Raw genomic sequence first — 15,112 nt, forward strand, 5'->3', positions numbered from 1 at the left:
ACACATGCACCCCTCTCACCATATCATTGCAGGAGCTTAAATGGTTCAATGTTGCTATCTCCCTCACTATATCCAAGAGTTCCTTGAGGGGATGTTAATCACTCTACACCTGATAAGTTGTTCCTGATATGCATCCCTATTTTCCATAATCTAAAATCCTTTATTCAATTTGTAATTTAGATTAGGGTGATTTAAAATTCTAGATTACTTTTTCAATGTTGCAGTTCTGTATACCATTATTTTATATGCTGCTCTTCAAAATTAGAAAGCTCAGAGCTCCTATTATTCCTGCTGATTCAGACTGTCTAAGTTTGGAGATCAACATTGTAGATCCTCGTTGGACCGTTCATAATGTTTGAAATTTCCAATGTCTTAGCAGTCAAAACTGGCCATAGTATACAAGCCTTATTTATCAAAATTTCTGACTTCCTTTGAATTAGATTATGTAGTGTTAGGCTAAATGTTTTAAATTTGTGGATTTCATGTTCTTAATTGATTTGGCGTGTTGAGGTTTAGATTGATTTAATGTTCATAAGCTTTTCAAATCCTTGTAACTCCTAATTCTTGTATTTGATAAAAATGCATTTTTAAAAATACTTTTCTGTATTTTTAGTTGTGGACCTAAATGGGAAAACAACTGTTTCAGGAAACAAAAATTGTTGAAGGATTGTATGCTTCATAAAAGCAAGTAACCAGACACTCATAATGAGTGTTGTTTATGCAGCTGCTTGTTCAAGCACTAGTGCAAGACTAGTTCGTAGACAAGTTGGAGCCAAGAGGTGTGTATGAATGGAGCTTTTGTTGGCAATATGTAGCTGATTGATCTGTGGACTAGTGATCAGTTATTAATGACTAAGGCCTTCTGCCTGCCAACAACTGTGATTGTCTCCCAGCTAGGCTCTGACTTCTTTGAATCATAGAATCCCTGCAGTGCGGAAACAGGCCCTTCGGCCCAAGACCACACCAACCCTCTGAAGACTAACCCACCCAGATCCATTCCCCTATCCTATATTTCTATATTTACCCCTGACTAATGCTCCAAACCTATACCTCCTTGAACACAATGGGCAATTTAGCCTGGGCAATTTAGCCTGGCCAATTCATCTAACCTGCACATTTTTGGACTGTGGGAGGAAACCAGAGCACCCAGGGGAAACCCACACAGACAGAGGAAAATGTGCAAGCTCCATACAGACAGTCACTCGAGGCTGGAATTGAACCATAGTCCCTGGTGCTGTGAGACAGCAGTGCTAACCACTGAGCCACCGTGCTGCCCCAGAAGCAATTTGGAGAAGCAATCTGATCTCTGCAAAGCTGGCCTTTCCGGCCTTCCCTTCCACCCCATCACCAGGCTCTCCTTTAACATGACAGCTCTGAAGAAGAGTTATACCAACTTGAAACGTTAGCTCAAGTTCTCTTTCCACGGATGCTGTGAGATCTGCTGAGTTTATCCAAAATTGCTTGTTTCAGATTTCTAGCTCCATGGTATTTTGCTTTGAACCCTTCTTTCTCCTGGTCTGTCTGGTCTGCATGTGTGTAGAGCGGGTGTTTACAAGGGGTTTAGAGTTCTAACAAGTTGAGTTGTCTATTGACAGTTCATAAAATTTTTTGTTTTTTTGTAATAAATACTTACTTTTGTTAAGTACAGAAAGCTGGTCAATGCTTTCTGTCAGCTACAGTATAAAAGAGCATAAGTTGGGAATTCTGCACACTTCATAAAATCTTTAAATTCTCTGATGACTCCAAGAATTTCAGTAATTGATTTTCAGAGTGCTACCCCACAGTGAGATGTATCAAGTTTTAATTCTGTCAAATGTTTCACACCACTTAGGGCGAACATGTATTATTTATTCGTTTGCTTAATGGCCAGTGGAGTTTATCTGCCATTTTCCTGACCTTTATGCATGTTGTCCATTAAGACTCTACAAAATGTGAACTGAACAAGGATATTCAATGCCCTGCGTGTACAAAGAACATAAACAACACAGCGCAGACCAGGCCCTTTCTCGATGTTATGCCGACCTGTGAACTTATCGGAGGAGAAAGTGAGGTCTGCAGATGCTGGAGATCAGAGCTGAAAATGTGTTGCTGGAAAAGCGCAGCAGGTCAGGCAGCATCCAGGGAACAGGAGAATTGACGTTTCGGGCATAAGCCCTCCTTCAGGAATCCTGAAGAAGGGCTTATGCCCGAAATGTCGATTCTCCTGTTCCCTGGATGCTGCCTGACCTGCTGCGCTTTTCCAGCAACACATTTTCAGCTGTGAACTTATCGGAGCCCATCCCCCTACACTATCCCATCATCATCCATGTGCTTATCCAAGGATTGTTTAAATGTCCCTAATGTGGCTGAATTAACTACAATGGCAAGCAGGGCATTCCACACCCTTACCACTCTCTGAGTAAAGAGCCTGCCTCTGACATCGGTCTTAAATTTATCACCCCTCAATTTGTAGCTATGCCCCCTGGTACAAGCTGACGTCATCATCCTAGGAAAAGACTTTCACTGTCTACTCTGTTTAATCCTCTGATCGTCTTGTATGTCTCAATCAAATCTCCTCTTAGCCTTCTTCACTCCAATGCGAACACACCCAATTCTGTCAGCCTTTCCTCATAAGAACTTCCCTCCAGACCAGGCAAGATCCTAGTGAATCTCCTCTGCACCTTTTCCAATGCTTCCACATCCTCCTTACAATTGGGTGACCAGAACTGTACACGGCATTGTTTTGTATAGTTGCAGCATGACATTGCGGGTCTGGAACACAATCTCACTACCAATAAAACCTAACACACCGTATGCCGCCTTAACAGCACTATCAACCTGGGTGGCAACTTTCAGGGATCTATGTACATGGACTCCAAGATCCCTCTGCACATCCACACTACCAAGAATCTTTCCATTGACCCAGTATTCTGCCTTCCTGTTATTCTTCCCAAAGTGAATCACCTTACATTTATCTGCACTGAACTCCATTTGCCATCTCTCAGCCCAATTCTGCAGTTTATCCAAGTCGCCCTGCAACCTGCAACATTCTTCCACCCACTCCGCCGCTCTACCAACTTTAGTGTCATCTGTAAATTTACTAATCCATCCACCTATGCCTGCGTCCAAGTCCATTATAAAAATGGCAAACATCACTGGTCCCAAAACAGATCCTTGTGGCACACCATCAGTAACCGGACTTCAGGCTGAATATTTTCCATCAACCACCACTTGCTGCCTTCTTACAGCAAGCCAGTTCCTAATCCAAACTGCTAAATCACCCTCAATGTATGCCTTCACATTTTCTCCAACAACCTACCATGTGGAACCTTATCAAAGGCTTTACTGAAGTCCATGTACACCATGTCAACGGCCCTACCCTCATCCACATGCTTGGTCACCTTTTCAAAAAAGCTCATTGAGGTTTGTTAGGCATGACCTGTCTTTGATGCAACCATGTTGACTATCTGCAATCAAATTGATGCTTGCTAAATGATTATAAATCCTATCTCTTCGAATCCTTTTCAAAACCTTTCCTACAACAGACGTAAGGGTCACTGGTTTATAATTACCTGGGTCATCTCTGCTGCCCTTCTTGAACAAGGGCACAACATTTGCAATCCTCCAGTCCTCTGGTACTAGACAATGACGACTCAAAGATCAAGGCCAAAAGCTCCAACATCTCCTCCCTAGCTTCCCAGAGAATCCTTGGATAAATCCCTTCTGGCCCAGGGGGCTTGTTTACTTTTACTCCTTCTAGAATTGATAACACCTCTCCTTTAATAACCTTGATCCTTTCTAGTCTAATATCTGGTATCTCATTCTTCTCCTCTACAATTTTCTCCTTTTTCCTGAGTGAAAACAGATGAGAAATATTCATTTAGCACCTTTCTGATCTCCACAGGGTCTACACACAACTTCCGACTTCTATCTTTGACTGTCCCTATTCATACCCTAGTCATCCTTTTATACCTCACATACGTATAGAATGCTTTAAGGTTCTCGTTTATTCTGTCTGCTAAAAACTGCTCATGTCCCCTCCTTGCCCTTCTTAACTCTCTCTTTAAATCCTTCCTAGCTAATCTGTAATTCTTCATCGCCTCATCCGAACTATCTTGTCTCGACTTCACATTAACCTCCTCCTTCCACTTAACAAGAGATGCAATTTCTTTAGTAAACCACGGTTCAGTTATCTTATCACTACTTCCCTGCCTGATAGGGACATAACTATCAAGGACATGCAATATCTGTTCCTTTAGCCAGCTCCACATTTCCATTGTCCCCATTCTATGCATCCTAAGTCTTGACTAATCGCATTATAATTGGCCTTCTCTCCCCCCCCGCCCCCCCAAATCAATAACTCTTGCCCTGTGGCATGTACCTATCCCTTTCCATCGCTAAATTAAACATAACCAAATTATGGTCACACTCTCCAAAGTGCTCACCTGTCACTAAATCAAACAACTGACCTGGTTCATTACCAAGCACCATCCAGTATACTCTGCAATTGAATAAGGTAATATCTGATCTGACATTCCTCACTCCTGTCTTTTCCTCATAACCATTAATTTCTCTTCCTCATTAAACATCTGTCTATCTCAACAGTAGTGATTGGAATTCGGTGAGATTATTGACTGAGATCCTTGACTAGCTTTGTTAACCTGGGCCAATCAGGGACCTCTGGCTGACAGAGATAAATGGGATTCAAAGAGTCTCCTGACTTCAAGGACTGACTCTGAGCTAGTTGGTTACAGCCAGTGTACTGTGCACATGTAAATAAAGGATGAGTTAGTGATGGGATACCAGCCTCTGAAGTTACTTCAGTTGCGACTGGAGAAAACGTGCCTGAAGAACATTTGCTCACCATTGTCGTCTTTGAGTTGAGCTAAGCATTTCTGGTATCATGTCTTTATTCAGGAAGCTTGACTCGTCATCGAAGACTGGGCTCAGTATGTGGAAAGAATGCAATGTTTTTTTGAAATAAATGATATTGAGGCAGATGAAGAGCAATGATTAATCCTTCTGGTTGCTTATGGTCCTGCAACATTTTCGCTTATTAGAGGCTTAGCTTTCCCAAAGGTACCAGACACCAAAATCTTCTAAGAGTTAACGGATTTGGTTGAGGAATATTACGACCCCAAACCACCACTAATTCTGAGACACTATCCGTTTTATTGGACTATTAGCCAAGTTTTACAAGCCCTGACTTGAGTAAGAAAACAGATAGTTCGGTATCCAGGAGAGTGCACACCCTGAAAAATCCACCAGCAGAATCCATACTTGGATTCTGGCAGAGGCATATGATTTTGGGTTAACAGTGAATGAGATGCTGAGAGACTGTTTGGTATGTGGGATTAAAGTTGTCGTCATGCAAAAGCGCCTACTAGCTGAAGCCCAACTGGACTTCAAACAGGTATTACAACTGGCTTTGTCATTATAAATATGCCAAATTGAGCATGGGAGCTACAGGACATCCTAATGGAAGTGGTCACCCTCACCTGTTTGACTGAGCTTGGGGAATACCATTTGAGTGTAAGCAATTGCAGAGTTTCACTCAGGGTATGTTCTGAAGCAGAGGGACCCCTAGGCCAGCTCACAGCAAAACCCCATGACAAAGCCGAGCCTCAGCCAAATGGCTGAAAAGCTCTACAGGATTGGGGCTGGCAAGCCATTGTCGTTGCTGCCAGAGTTCGGACTCGAGACAGCAAAAGAGTCCTACGAACTCTGACTTGAATAAGAAAACAAGTAGGCCAGTAATCAGGACAGTGCAATCCCTAAAAAGTAATATCTACCTGTGGGTTGGAACAGTTAGATTGCTTAGCAACCTCCAAATCACAACCAATTAAAATTAATGTCTGGTTAAATGGTCATCTAGTTCTCATTGAGCTTGATACCAGCGCAGCTGTATCAGTAGTTTGCAGAACCTATATTTAACAAGATTCTCTGTGGTCTCCAATCCACGTTTGTGCAAGACTTCAGCAAGACTGAGAATGTATGCTGAGGAACCATTACAATTAATGGTATGACTTCAGTTCCTGTCTCCTCTGGGAAGCAGTTGGTGCAATTACCACTGTAGTCAGAGACTCTGGTCCAAGCCTATTGGGGTAGAATTTGTTGAGAAAGATTCACCTTGATTGAGTCAACATTTTTTGATTAGAAGATGGCTGTCTCTGTGTAATCCTAATGAAATAACCATGAGTTTTCAGGAAAGGCTAGCAACTATCAAAGGAGCCAAGACCATTTTATATGTTGATCAGGAAGCAATTCTGTGATTTTGCAAAGCCCGCCCAGTGCCATTTGCCTTGCAGGCAAAAATAGTGGCAGAAATCAGGAGGCTGGAAAGTAAAGGAATTATCAAACCAGTGCAGTTTGCGGAATGGGCAGCACTGGTTGTGAAGCCTGACAACTACTGCTTGCAGCAGGATAAATGCCGAATTGCTTGCATAAAGGACTTATTCACAGAATTGAGAAGGGCGGGGGGGGGCGGGGGAGCTGTCCTTCACAAAGCTGGACATAAGTTAGGTGATGAATCCCAGAAGTACATCACAATTAATACCCATATGGGTTTTTACAAATATACAAGACTGCGATTTGGGGATTTTTCCAGGGAATGATGGAGAATGTTTTACAAGGGCTACCTCAGGTTGCTATTAATTTGGTGATAATAACTGGAAAGACCAATAAAGAGCACTTGGAAAGCTTGGACATAGTGCTTAAATGCTTTTCCCAGGTGGGCGTACACCTTAGAAGGGAAGAATGTATGTTCTAGGTGCTCCAAGTGATATACTTTAGTTACAGCTGACAAAACTGCATTACACCCTTTGGAAGATAAAGTTAGGGCAATCAAAAGTGCCTGGCTTAGGTCTTTCCTTGGGTTAATAAATTATTATGGGAAATTCATACTTACCCTAGCCACTATCTTGGCACCCTTACACCTGTTGAAAAAGGGTTAGCCGTGGAAAAGGTTATGTAGCCAAGAAATACCCTTTAAGGAAGTGAAAAAGCAGCTATTGCCATCTAAGGTGTTGGCCCATTTTGATCCGAAGCAAGAGGTGGTGCTGACATGTAATGCTTCCCTGTATGATCTTGGGGTAGTGTTTGCTCACCAGTGGTCCAACAGCAGGAAGCAGCATGTTTTTCCTGGACTTTGGCTAATGCCGAAAGCAAATACACAGATAGTGACGGGAAGTTTGGTGGTCATCTTTGGTATGAGAAATTTCTACCAATACCATTACGGATGTAAATTTGTCATAGTAACAGATCATAAACCGTTAAAACTACTTAAAAATGATGAAGCCACGCCACCCATTGCTCCTGGTTCGCTTCAGCGTTGGGCCCTTATTCTCAATACATACAAGTTGGAACATACTCCAGGAGGCCCAGTGGTTCAAGCCACCTCCCACAGGCAGAAACTCCACTAATGGTGCCTCCTCTGGAAGAGTCTGTTCTGGTTTTAAATTTTCTGGACACCTTTCTGGTCCCCACTGGCAGTGTCTGACTGTGGACACAAAGGGCCCGTCCCGATGAAACTAAAATAGCTGGTGGTAATGGGGAAAACAAAAGGGCCATCATAACCAGGACTGAAGCTTTTCCCGGACCCAGTGAGACCTGAGGAAAGGTTGCTGCTAGAACTGGCTGTGGGCACAAAGTTATGTCTGGCAGCGAGGACTGGATGCCAATATAGCTGCAGTTGAGGGCAGTGCCAACAAAGACAATAATTGTCTTTGGCGGCACCCTCACATTCATGGCAATGGCCGGGTAAACCCTGGATTCGGTTACATGTTAACTATGCTGGTCCTTTCATGGACTCAATGTTCTTGATCATTGTGGATGCCCATTCAAAGCATTAAGTTCATATAAATAAAGGGTGGCTTGGTGATGGGATACTAGCTTCTGTCCAGTTATTTCATCAGTCTTAAATGTATACATGGACTCTGCCTCGCAGCTGTCTGTGCAAGGAGTTCAAAAGACACTCAACCCTCTGAGAGAAGAAATTCATCCTCATCTCAGCCTTAAGTTTGCATCCCTTTATTCTGAGACTGTGCCATCTGATCCTAGATGCTCCATTGAGGAGAAGCATTCTCTCAGCATTTACCATGTCAGGCTCCTTAAGAATCCTATTTTTCTGATGATAGATTAATTGGCCTATATTAATTGCCTTCCTCCTGTTTTGAACAGAGGTGTCACATTGGCAGTTTTCTAATCCTCTGGTACTGCAGATTCCAAGGACCTTGGAAAATTACAACCAATGCAGTTTATGATTCTGTGGTGCAAGTCATTGGGGCCAGGGGACTTATCTGCTTTTAGCCCCATTCATTTGTCTATTATTAATGCTCAAGTGATGTTGATGGTACTTAATTCCTCCCATGTATTCTTTAGTATTAATGGGATGTTCGAAGTATCTTCCACCATAAGACTGATGCAAAATACCTGTTTAACTCCTCTGCTGTTTTTTTTGTCCCCCATAATTATTGCTCCGGTTTGATTTTCTAAGGGATCAATATTCACTTTGACTTCTGACTTTCTTTTTGTGTTTAAAGAAACTCTCCTTGTCAGCTTCCATATTCCTCGCTGGTTTACTCTCATAGTTTATTTGCTTTCTCTTTTAATATCTTTTTCTGCCTCCTTTTTTGGATTTTGAATTTGATCCCAGTCTTTGGGGCAATCACTGACTTTTACATCCTGTACATGCTGCTTGTTTCAACTTCATAATCTCCTTAACTTCCATGCTTAGCCCTGGTTGGTTTATCCCTCTCTTAGACTATAATCTTCCCTCTTTACTGAGATATATTTTTGCTGAAAGTCATGAATTACCTGCTTAAATATCTGCCACTGCTTGCTGACTGCCTTTCCTGCCCAGTCCAGTTTAACTGACTTTATCCTCATTTCGTTGTAACGTCCTTCTATGATCCTATTATATTTTTAAGTTAAAAACAGTGGCTTCCAATCCAACATTCTCACACCCAAACTGAATATTAAATTCTAGCATGTTATAATTACTACTTCTTGGGGGATATTGATTCCCAAACACTAGCTATACTCTAGGCAATGCTATAAATCAACAAAAAAGAAGCATGCAAAAAGAATAGAACAATCCTTAATGTGTTCTATTAATTTGTTATTGTAGCTACCCTTTCCAATTTTATTGACCCCAATCAATATGAAGATTAAAGTCATCCATAATTATTGCTGTATTCTTTGATCTACTGTTTCAGCAGTTGAGCTGCATTGGTAATTATTTCTTTGCAGTTTGTGTTGCATGCAATTTATAATTTTGTAAAGCTGTAACCCAGCTGGATAAATTGAAGTTATTGGCTGTATTATAACCTTGCAGTTGCAGAAGGATCTTACAGGAATGTAGTGAAACTTCAGACCATGCGCTGTTTGTTCGAGGCATATGAACACGTCATGAATCTGCTTGAAACTGTATTTACGCCTATGTTTTGTCACAGTGATGAGGTATGGAATCTGTTATTTCTGTTTGCTTTGCATTCTTTTAACCCTGCAACTGAGACTTGAAGTAAATATTTCCTGTGTGAATTCTGAATAGGGGTCAAAAGATGCTTGAGAATTGTTGTGTTTCTCGAGGGCTTCTTTCTGAATTTCAGCGTCCAGTTTTTCATTTTGGAGTATTTTCATTCTCACTGATTCTTTAATGCAATGAGATGTAATCACTAGTAATTTTTGTGTATTTGCTAAAATATTAGGCATTTGGTCTCAGAGCAGAACTGAAATATCTTGTCAATAATTGTCAAATCCCATTAAACTCAAGGGCATGTCATGCAAGAAAGTTTAAATTTCCTGGGCATTGCAACATTTAAATTAGCATAGGGCAACAGCCATATGTTAGGCAGAAAAGGTTTTCTGTCAATGACATTTCATAAATGATTTGTAAGGGGTTTATTACTTGTGACTGAGCTTTTCTGACCTCCCAATTGGCTAGGTGACCTTTTCTTTTGTTGACAGGCCCCATTCGCAATCTCTCTTTTGTAGCCACCCAAAGCTCAATCCACCTTTCTCTGAATCCCCCCTCCTTGCCGTTTATGGCCACATGCTTATCTCCACCATTGGATCTCTCCTTTGAAGGTTTCCCTTTCTAAAGATCGCTCATGCCTCAAAGCAGAGTGTCAGCAGCCTCCTGTCCTGAGCTCTGTCAGTAGGGCTCCTAACTTTACATTATCAAAGGCCTTTTGTAAATCTGGATAAACGACGTCTACTGCATTACATTTTCCTACTCTTACCTTTTATGACACTATTTTATCAGTTCCCTTAGTTATATAAATGGATGTTCAAGATAGAATAACGAACTGAGAGTTCCTTCTTAATCCCATAATCCTCAGAAAATACTTTGGCTGAATATCGAAATATGACATTGAGGAATTTGTAGTGATACTGTGATCATGCAGTGACTTCTCGAGGTTAAAATTTTACAGTCTGTGCAACAGATCAAAAACTACAGCAGGGAATTGGTGAATATGCTGTGCTTAGATTTCCAGAAGACATTTAATAGTGCGCCGCATCAAATGTTACTGCGGAAAATAGAAGCTCCATAATGTGCAGGTGACTCATTGGCATAGGTAAAAGATTGCTTCCTAATAAGCAGCCAGAGACTAAGTACAAGTGTTTTTTTCTGGTTGATCTGATGTAATGAGCATTGTATCACATTAATCAGTGCCAGGATCTCAACTGTTTACAATTATATGAATAATTTGGATGAAGGGGTGAAAGGAATGATAGGAAGGAAATTAAGTTGTGACATGGCATAAGCAAGCTACAAAAAGATATAGCTTATGTGATGAGACAATGTGGAAATGGAGTATAATATGGAAAATGTGGATTGTCCATTTTGGCAGGAAGAATAAAAATGCAGCATATTATCTTAAAGATGAGGGATTGCAAAGCTGAGAGATGCAGAGGGATGTGTGGCCTTGAGCATGAATCTTAAAAGTATGATCTATTAAGATCATGGCTGATAAGTAAGTATCAAGGGTAGCTAATTAGAAACAAAATGCTGGAGGTCACAGCAACTCAAGCAGCATCCATGGAGAGAAAGCAATCTAATGTTTTGAATCTACATGACTATTCAGCTAGATGATGAAGAGTTGTCTAGACTCGAAACGTTAGCTTGCTTTCTCTCCTGCGTGCTGCCTGACCTACTGTGATCTGCAGCATTTTTTATTTTCAGTACAGATTCCAGCATTTGTCGTAATTTGCTCCTAGCCAATTAGAAAGTTACGAATTGCAGAAAACTTTAATACAAGAATAAGGTGATTTATGCTTCGATTGTACAGGGCACTAGAGAAACCACAGCTGGAATATTATATTGATTACATGACTTAATGAAGGACGTAAATGCATTGGAAGCAGGTCAAAGAATGTTTATCAGATTAACACCTGGATTGGACAGGTTGCTCAATTTTTCCTCTAAACAGTCTAGAAATGAATACTCTGTACTTTACAAGAGTAACAAGCAACTTTGTTAAAACACAAAATCCTCAGTGGTCTTGACAGGATAGATGTAAAGAGATGTTTCCTCTTATGGGAGAATCTAGGATTAGTGGTCTCTGTTTATGATAAAAAAGAAATTTAAAACATATGAAGTGAATTCTTTTCTCTTTGGGTCATAAGTATTTGGAACGCTTCCTGAAATTATGGTGGAAGCAGATTCTTTGAATATTTTTAAGACTGAAGTGGATAGATATTTGGCAAGCCAAGGCAGAACTTTATTGGGATATAAGAGCATGTGGGTTGAAGTTATAATCAGATCAGCCATGATCTTAAGTGGTGGAACAGGTTCGATGGGACAAGGACCGACACCTACTCCTTTTCGTGAGGGTGTCATGTTTACATTGAGACAAAGTTGCAGTTGCTAATGCTTACTCTCTCATGCAGTCCAGTATTGGTTTTATTTAATGTTTATTGAAGGTGCTCAAGGCATTTTTTGTGTGTAGAAGGACTGAACATGGTATTTGAGGATATTGGTATTCCTTGGATCATATAACACACAGAGGGCATTCATCCCACCTTGCCGGTGTTGGCTGTTTGAAAAAGCTATCCATTTAGTCTCACTCCACTTTATTTTTTCCCCATAATCCTATAAATTTCCCCTTTTATTTGCAACCTCATTTTGAAAATTATTGTATATGCTTCCACTATCCTTTCAGGTCATAAACTCGATATTAACTATAGTGCATCTTGTCTGGTGTCAGGATGAGGTTGCTTATGGCCAAGCCTACACACATCCCTTCTTTACAAATGGGGCTTTTTATAGCAACATATTGCACTATAGATTTCAAAATATTTTAGCGAGCTGGTAGTATTGGCAAACTGGTCTTGATTTCTGTCTCACAGCAACCAACATGGGGTGTTAGCAGTGAGGAAGATAGGTTGCTTGGCCAAATATTTTAGGTAGAGGATAGTGTTTCAGCAGAGGTTTGTAAGAGATATGTGTAAAAAAGCAGGAGCTGACTGTACCATTGACCCTTGCAGTCGCTGGTTATTTGATTATTCTACAATGGGCAATTAATTTGTCAAAAATTTACCTTTAGCATGTTAATTTTAAATTTGATGTTCCCAATACAGCAAGAATATAGAAAAATGTTGTAAAAATGTGTATATAGATTGAACTTTTACTGTAGCTTCATCAGTCCTTGTGCTGAGTTTGTAGATTTTTGCATTACACTCGATTTTAAAAAGAACTATACTCATACAAAGGGACCTAATTGCTAATAGTGATACTTGTGTGACACAACTGAAATTTTAGATGTGAGTCACTTACAAATTATCAGGATTGCAAGTAATGTTTAGTCAGTTTTCTTCCACACAGTATTTCAGATATTTGTTGAAAGGGGCAGAGTCACCAACACGCAACTCCAAATCCAATAGGTGAGTTTGCAGGAGTTAATGGTAAGCACAATTCCTGCCAACATCCCACTTTTTAATAGTCTATCTGATTGTATTCCTTTTGTTACTAAAGTGGTTCTGTTGCCTTTGAGGTTTTTGTTCAAAAGTTCAGTTATTTCTGTTCTTACCGTAACTTGTCACTGAGATTTTAATTTGCAACCCCATGCATGTAACTGCAAAATAGAGTAAGCTGTCCAAAGTAAAAGAAATTCAGTGTTCAAGAGTATCGATTAATTTATTTGAGATTCTGGATCAACAAAATAAAATTGACTACAGTCTGCTTAGTACGGTTTTTGTGTACAGGTTGCTCTTTTTGTCAGATGCATTTTAAACCCGTTTTCAGTGTAAAAGTACACTACAGTATGTTAATAATCCATAACTTATACACCAATAAGGTTGGCAGCTTTAGGATATCACCATGGCACTATATGTACTTGGCAAGATCTCATTATACACCCGACCTGCTTTATTTTGAAAGTGCTAAATGGGTAATTATTTATATTTATTAAATAATTGAGAAAATGGCTTTGTGATAAATTTTCTGTGCAATTTTAAGATGTATGTTTGTAAGCAGACTATAATTTCTTGTAGTTACTCATGTTGCTTTTCAAACTAGCCACAGTTTACAGATTTTTGACAGATACCACTTCAGTGCAAGTACAAAGGCTATAATTTTTGATCATCCTACAGAAGCATTACCTATATGAAAGGTGGCTAAATTTAACGTCCATGGCAGGTCTACCCTCATGAAAGCCTTCTGTCAGCTTGCTTAGTGTCACTGGGCTCCTCACGTCAATATATTACTTCTGTGGAATTAGCTCAACATGATAACCCCAGATCTCCACTGTTGTTCATAATTCCCAGGAGCCTTACCCAACAGGCCTGAAAAAACCTTCAGAACCATTTCAACCAAGTTCTTTGTGGCATGTCCTGGACTGCAACCTGTTCAGAATTTATTGTCAAAGTGTGGTGCTGGAAAAGCACAGCAGGTTAGGCAGCAATTGAGGAACAGGAGAATCCTGCTCCTTGGATGTTGTCTGACCAGCTGTACTTTTCCAGTGCCACACTTTTCGACTCTGATCTCCAGCATCTGCAGCCCTCACTTTCTCCTATTCAGAATCTATTACCTGGTTCCCTCATTGAGTGTTCAGAATGTATGGATCGTGCCTGTTAATGGCTTGTTTTGGAAGCCTTTGATCTTCACTAGATATATTAATTATTTTTATGCAGATATATTCTGAAACAAAATAAGAGCTATATGAATGGCTGCGTAGAATATGAGACTGCATACGTTGATTAGCTGGCTTTTGAGACCATAAAATGAGTGTAATATAGATTACACTGCACATCTATGTTCAACTGTATAGTTGTAATGTTATTTATGTTATAATTTGCCTGAAATGTGGGTTAAAAGAGACACCTAAGATTTAATCTACATAAACTTTTGAAGTATTGACAGCTGACTGTTCAGCATTGTGAATCCAAATATTTATTGATTTACATAGTCTTTGTGATCTTCAATATTTGAGTTAATCAATATTCATTAAATAAATCAAGCTAAAAGTTGAACAAATGATGTAAAATATAGGAAAAATGGTTTTCTCATTAATGTATTTTTATTATTTCTCCTATCTTTTCTTGTCTTGAGTTGTCTGAATTTTAATTCCTTGTGTTTTTTGTTGCAGAAGTAGCCTGAATTTGGATGATTTTCGGTAAGTATGCATGCACAATATGGAGAAATACCTATTGCAGGCAGGAGCAGCATGTCACTCCACCCTCATAGTCCATATTGCATCACATTTTTACAGAATAGCCTTATGGACTGTACACAAGCTTCTGCCTTTATAACAATCTGAATCTTGAAGTTTACTGTTTTAAGACTTAATTTGTCTCCAGGTTACCCTTTAATTAAACCTAGTCAACAGCTTTCTGCAATGTTTTAAATTTGGTTTTCTATTTGGTTTTGCTCCCTACAGTAGAAATACTATTGGTCCATATTATGTATAATGAAATTTAAATATATAACTTAAAATTTTGTGTCTCTAATATCTATAATGAATAATAGATGGCAGTAAATCACTTAACGTGTATGAAAGTAAGCGTTCTATGCAATCTACCATTAACCATCAAATTCTAGCATGCAGCAGTAAGTCCTAGATTTGTTTTGCCAAAATGTATTATAATTTATGATGTCAAAACAAAAGATCATATCCCATATTTTGAGGCGACT

The 15,112-nt window shown here is 39.8% G+C and overlaps 1 protein-coding gene across 5 annotated transcripts in view; it reads left to right on the forward strand.

The window, feature by feature from the left end:
- Positions 1-15,112, forward strand: part of snx14 (sorting nexin 14) — a 233,237-nt gene that overhangs the window by 89,169 nt on the left and 128,956 nt on the right. For all 5 annotated transcript variants that reach the window (XM_043696232.2, XM_043696228.2, XM_043696230.2 and 2 more), the window contains exons 14-16: positions 9,314-9,438; positions 12,806-12,864; positions 14,568-14,594. In XM_043696232.2, coding sequence (XP_043552167.2) covers positions 9,314-9,438; positions 12,806-12,864; positions 14,568-14,594 — 211 coding nt within the window. The remainder of the gene's footprint in view (positions 1-9,313; positions 9,439-12,805; positions 12,865-14,567; positions 14,595-15,112) is intronic.

This window comes from Chiloscyllium plagiosum, unplaced genomic scaffold (genome assembly GCF_037043375.1).
Source record: "Chiloscyllium plagiosum isolate Xiang-an unplaced genomic scaffold, Cpla_swu_hap1 HiC_scaffold_10, whole genome shotgun sequence".
Lineage (NCBI taxonomy): Eukaryota > Metazoa > Chordata > Chondrichthyes > Orectolobiformes > Hemiscylliidae > Chiloscyllium > Chiloscyllium plagiosum.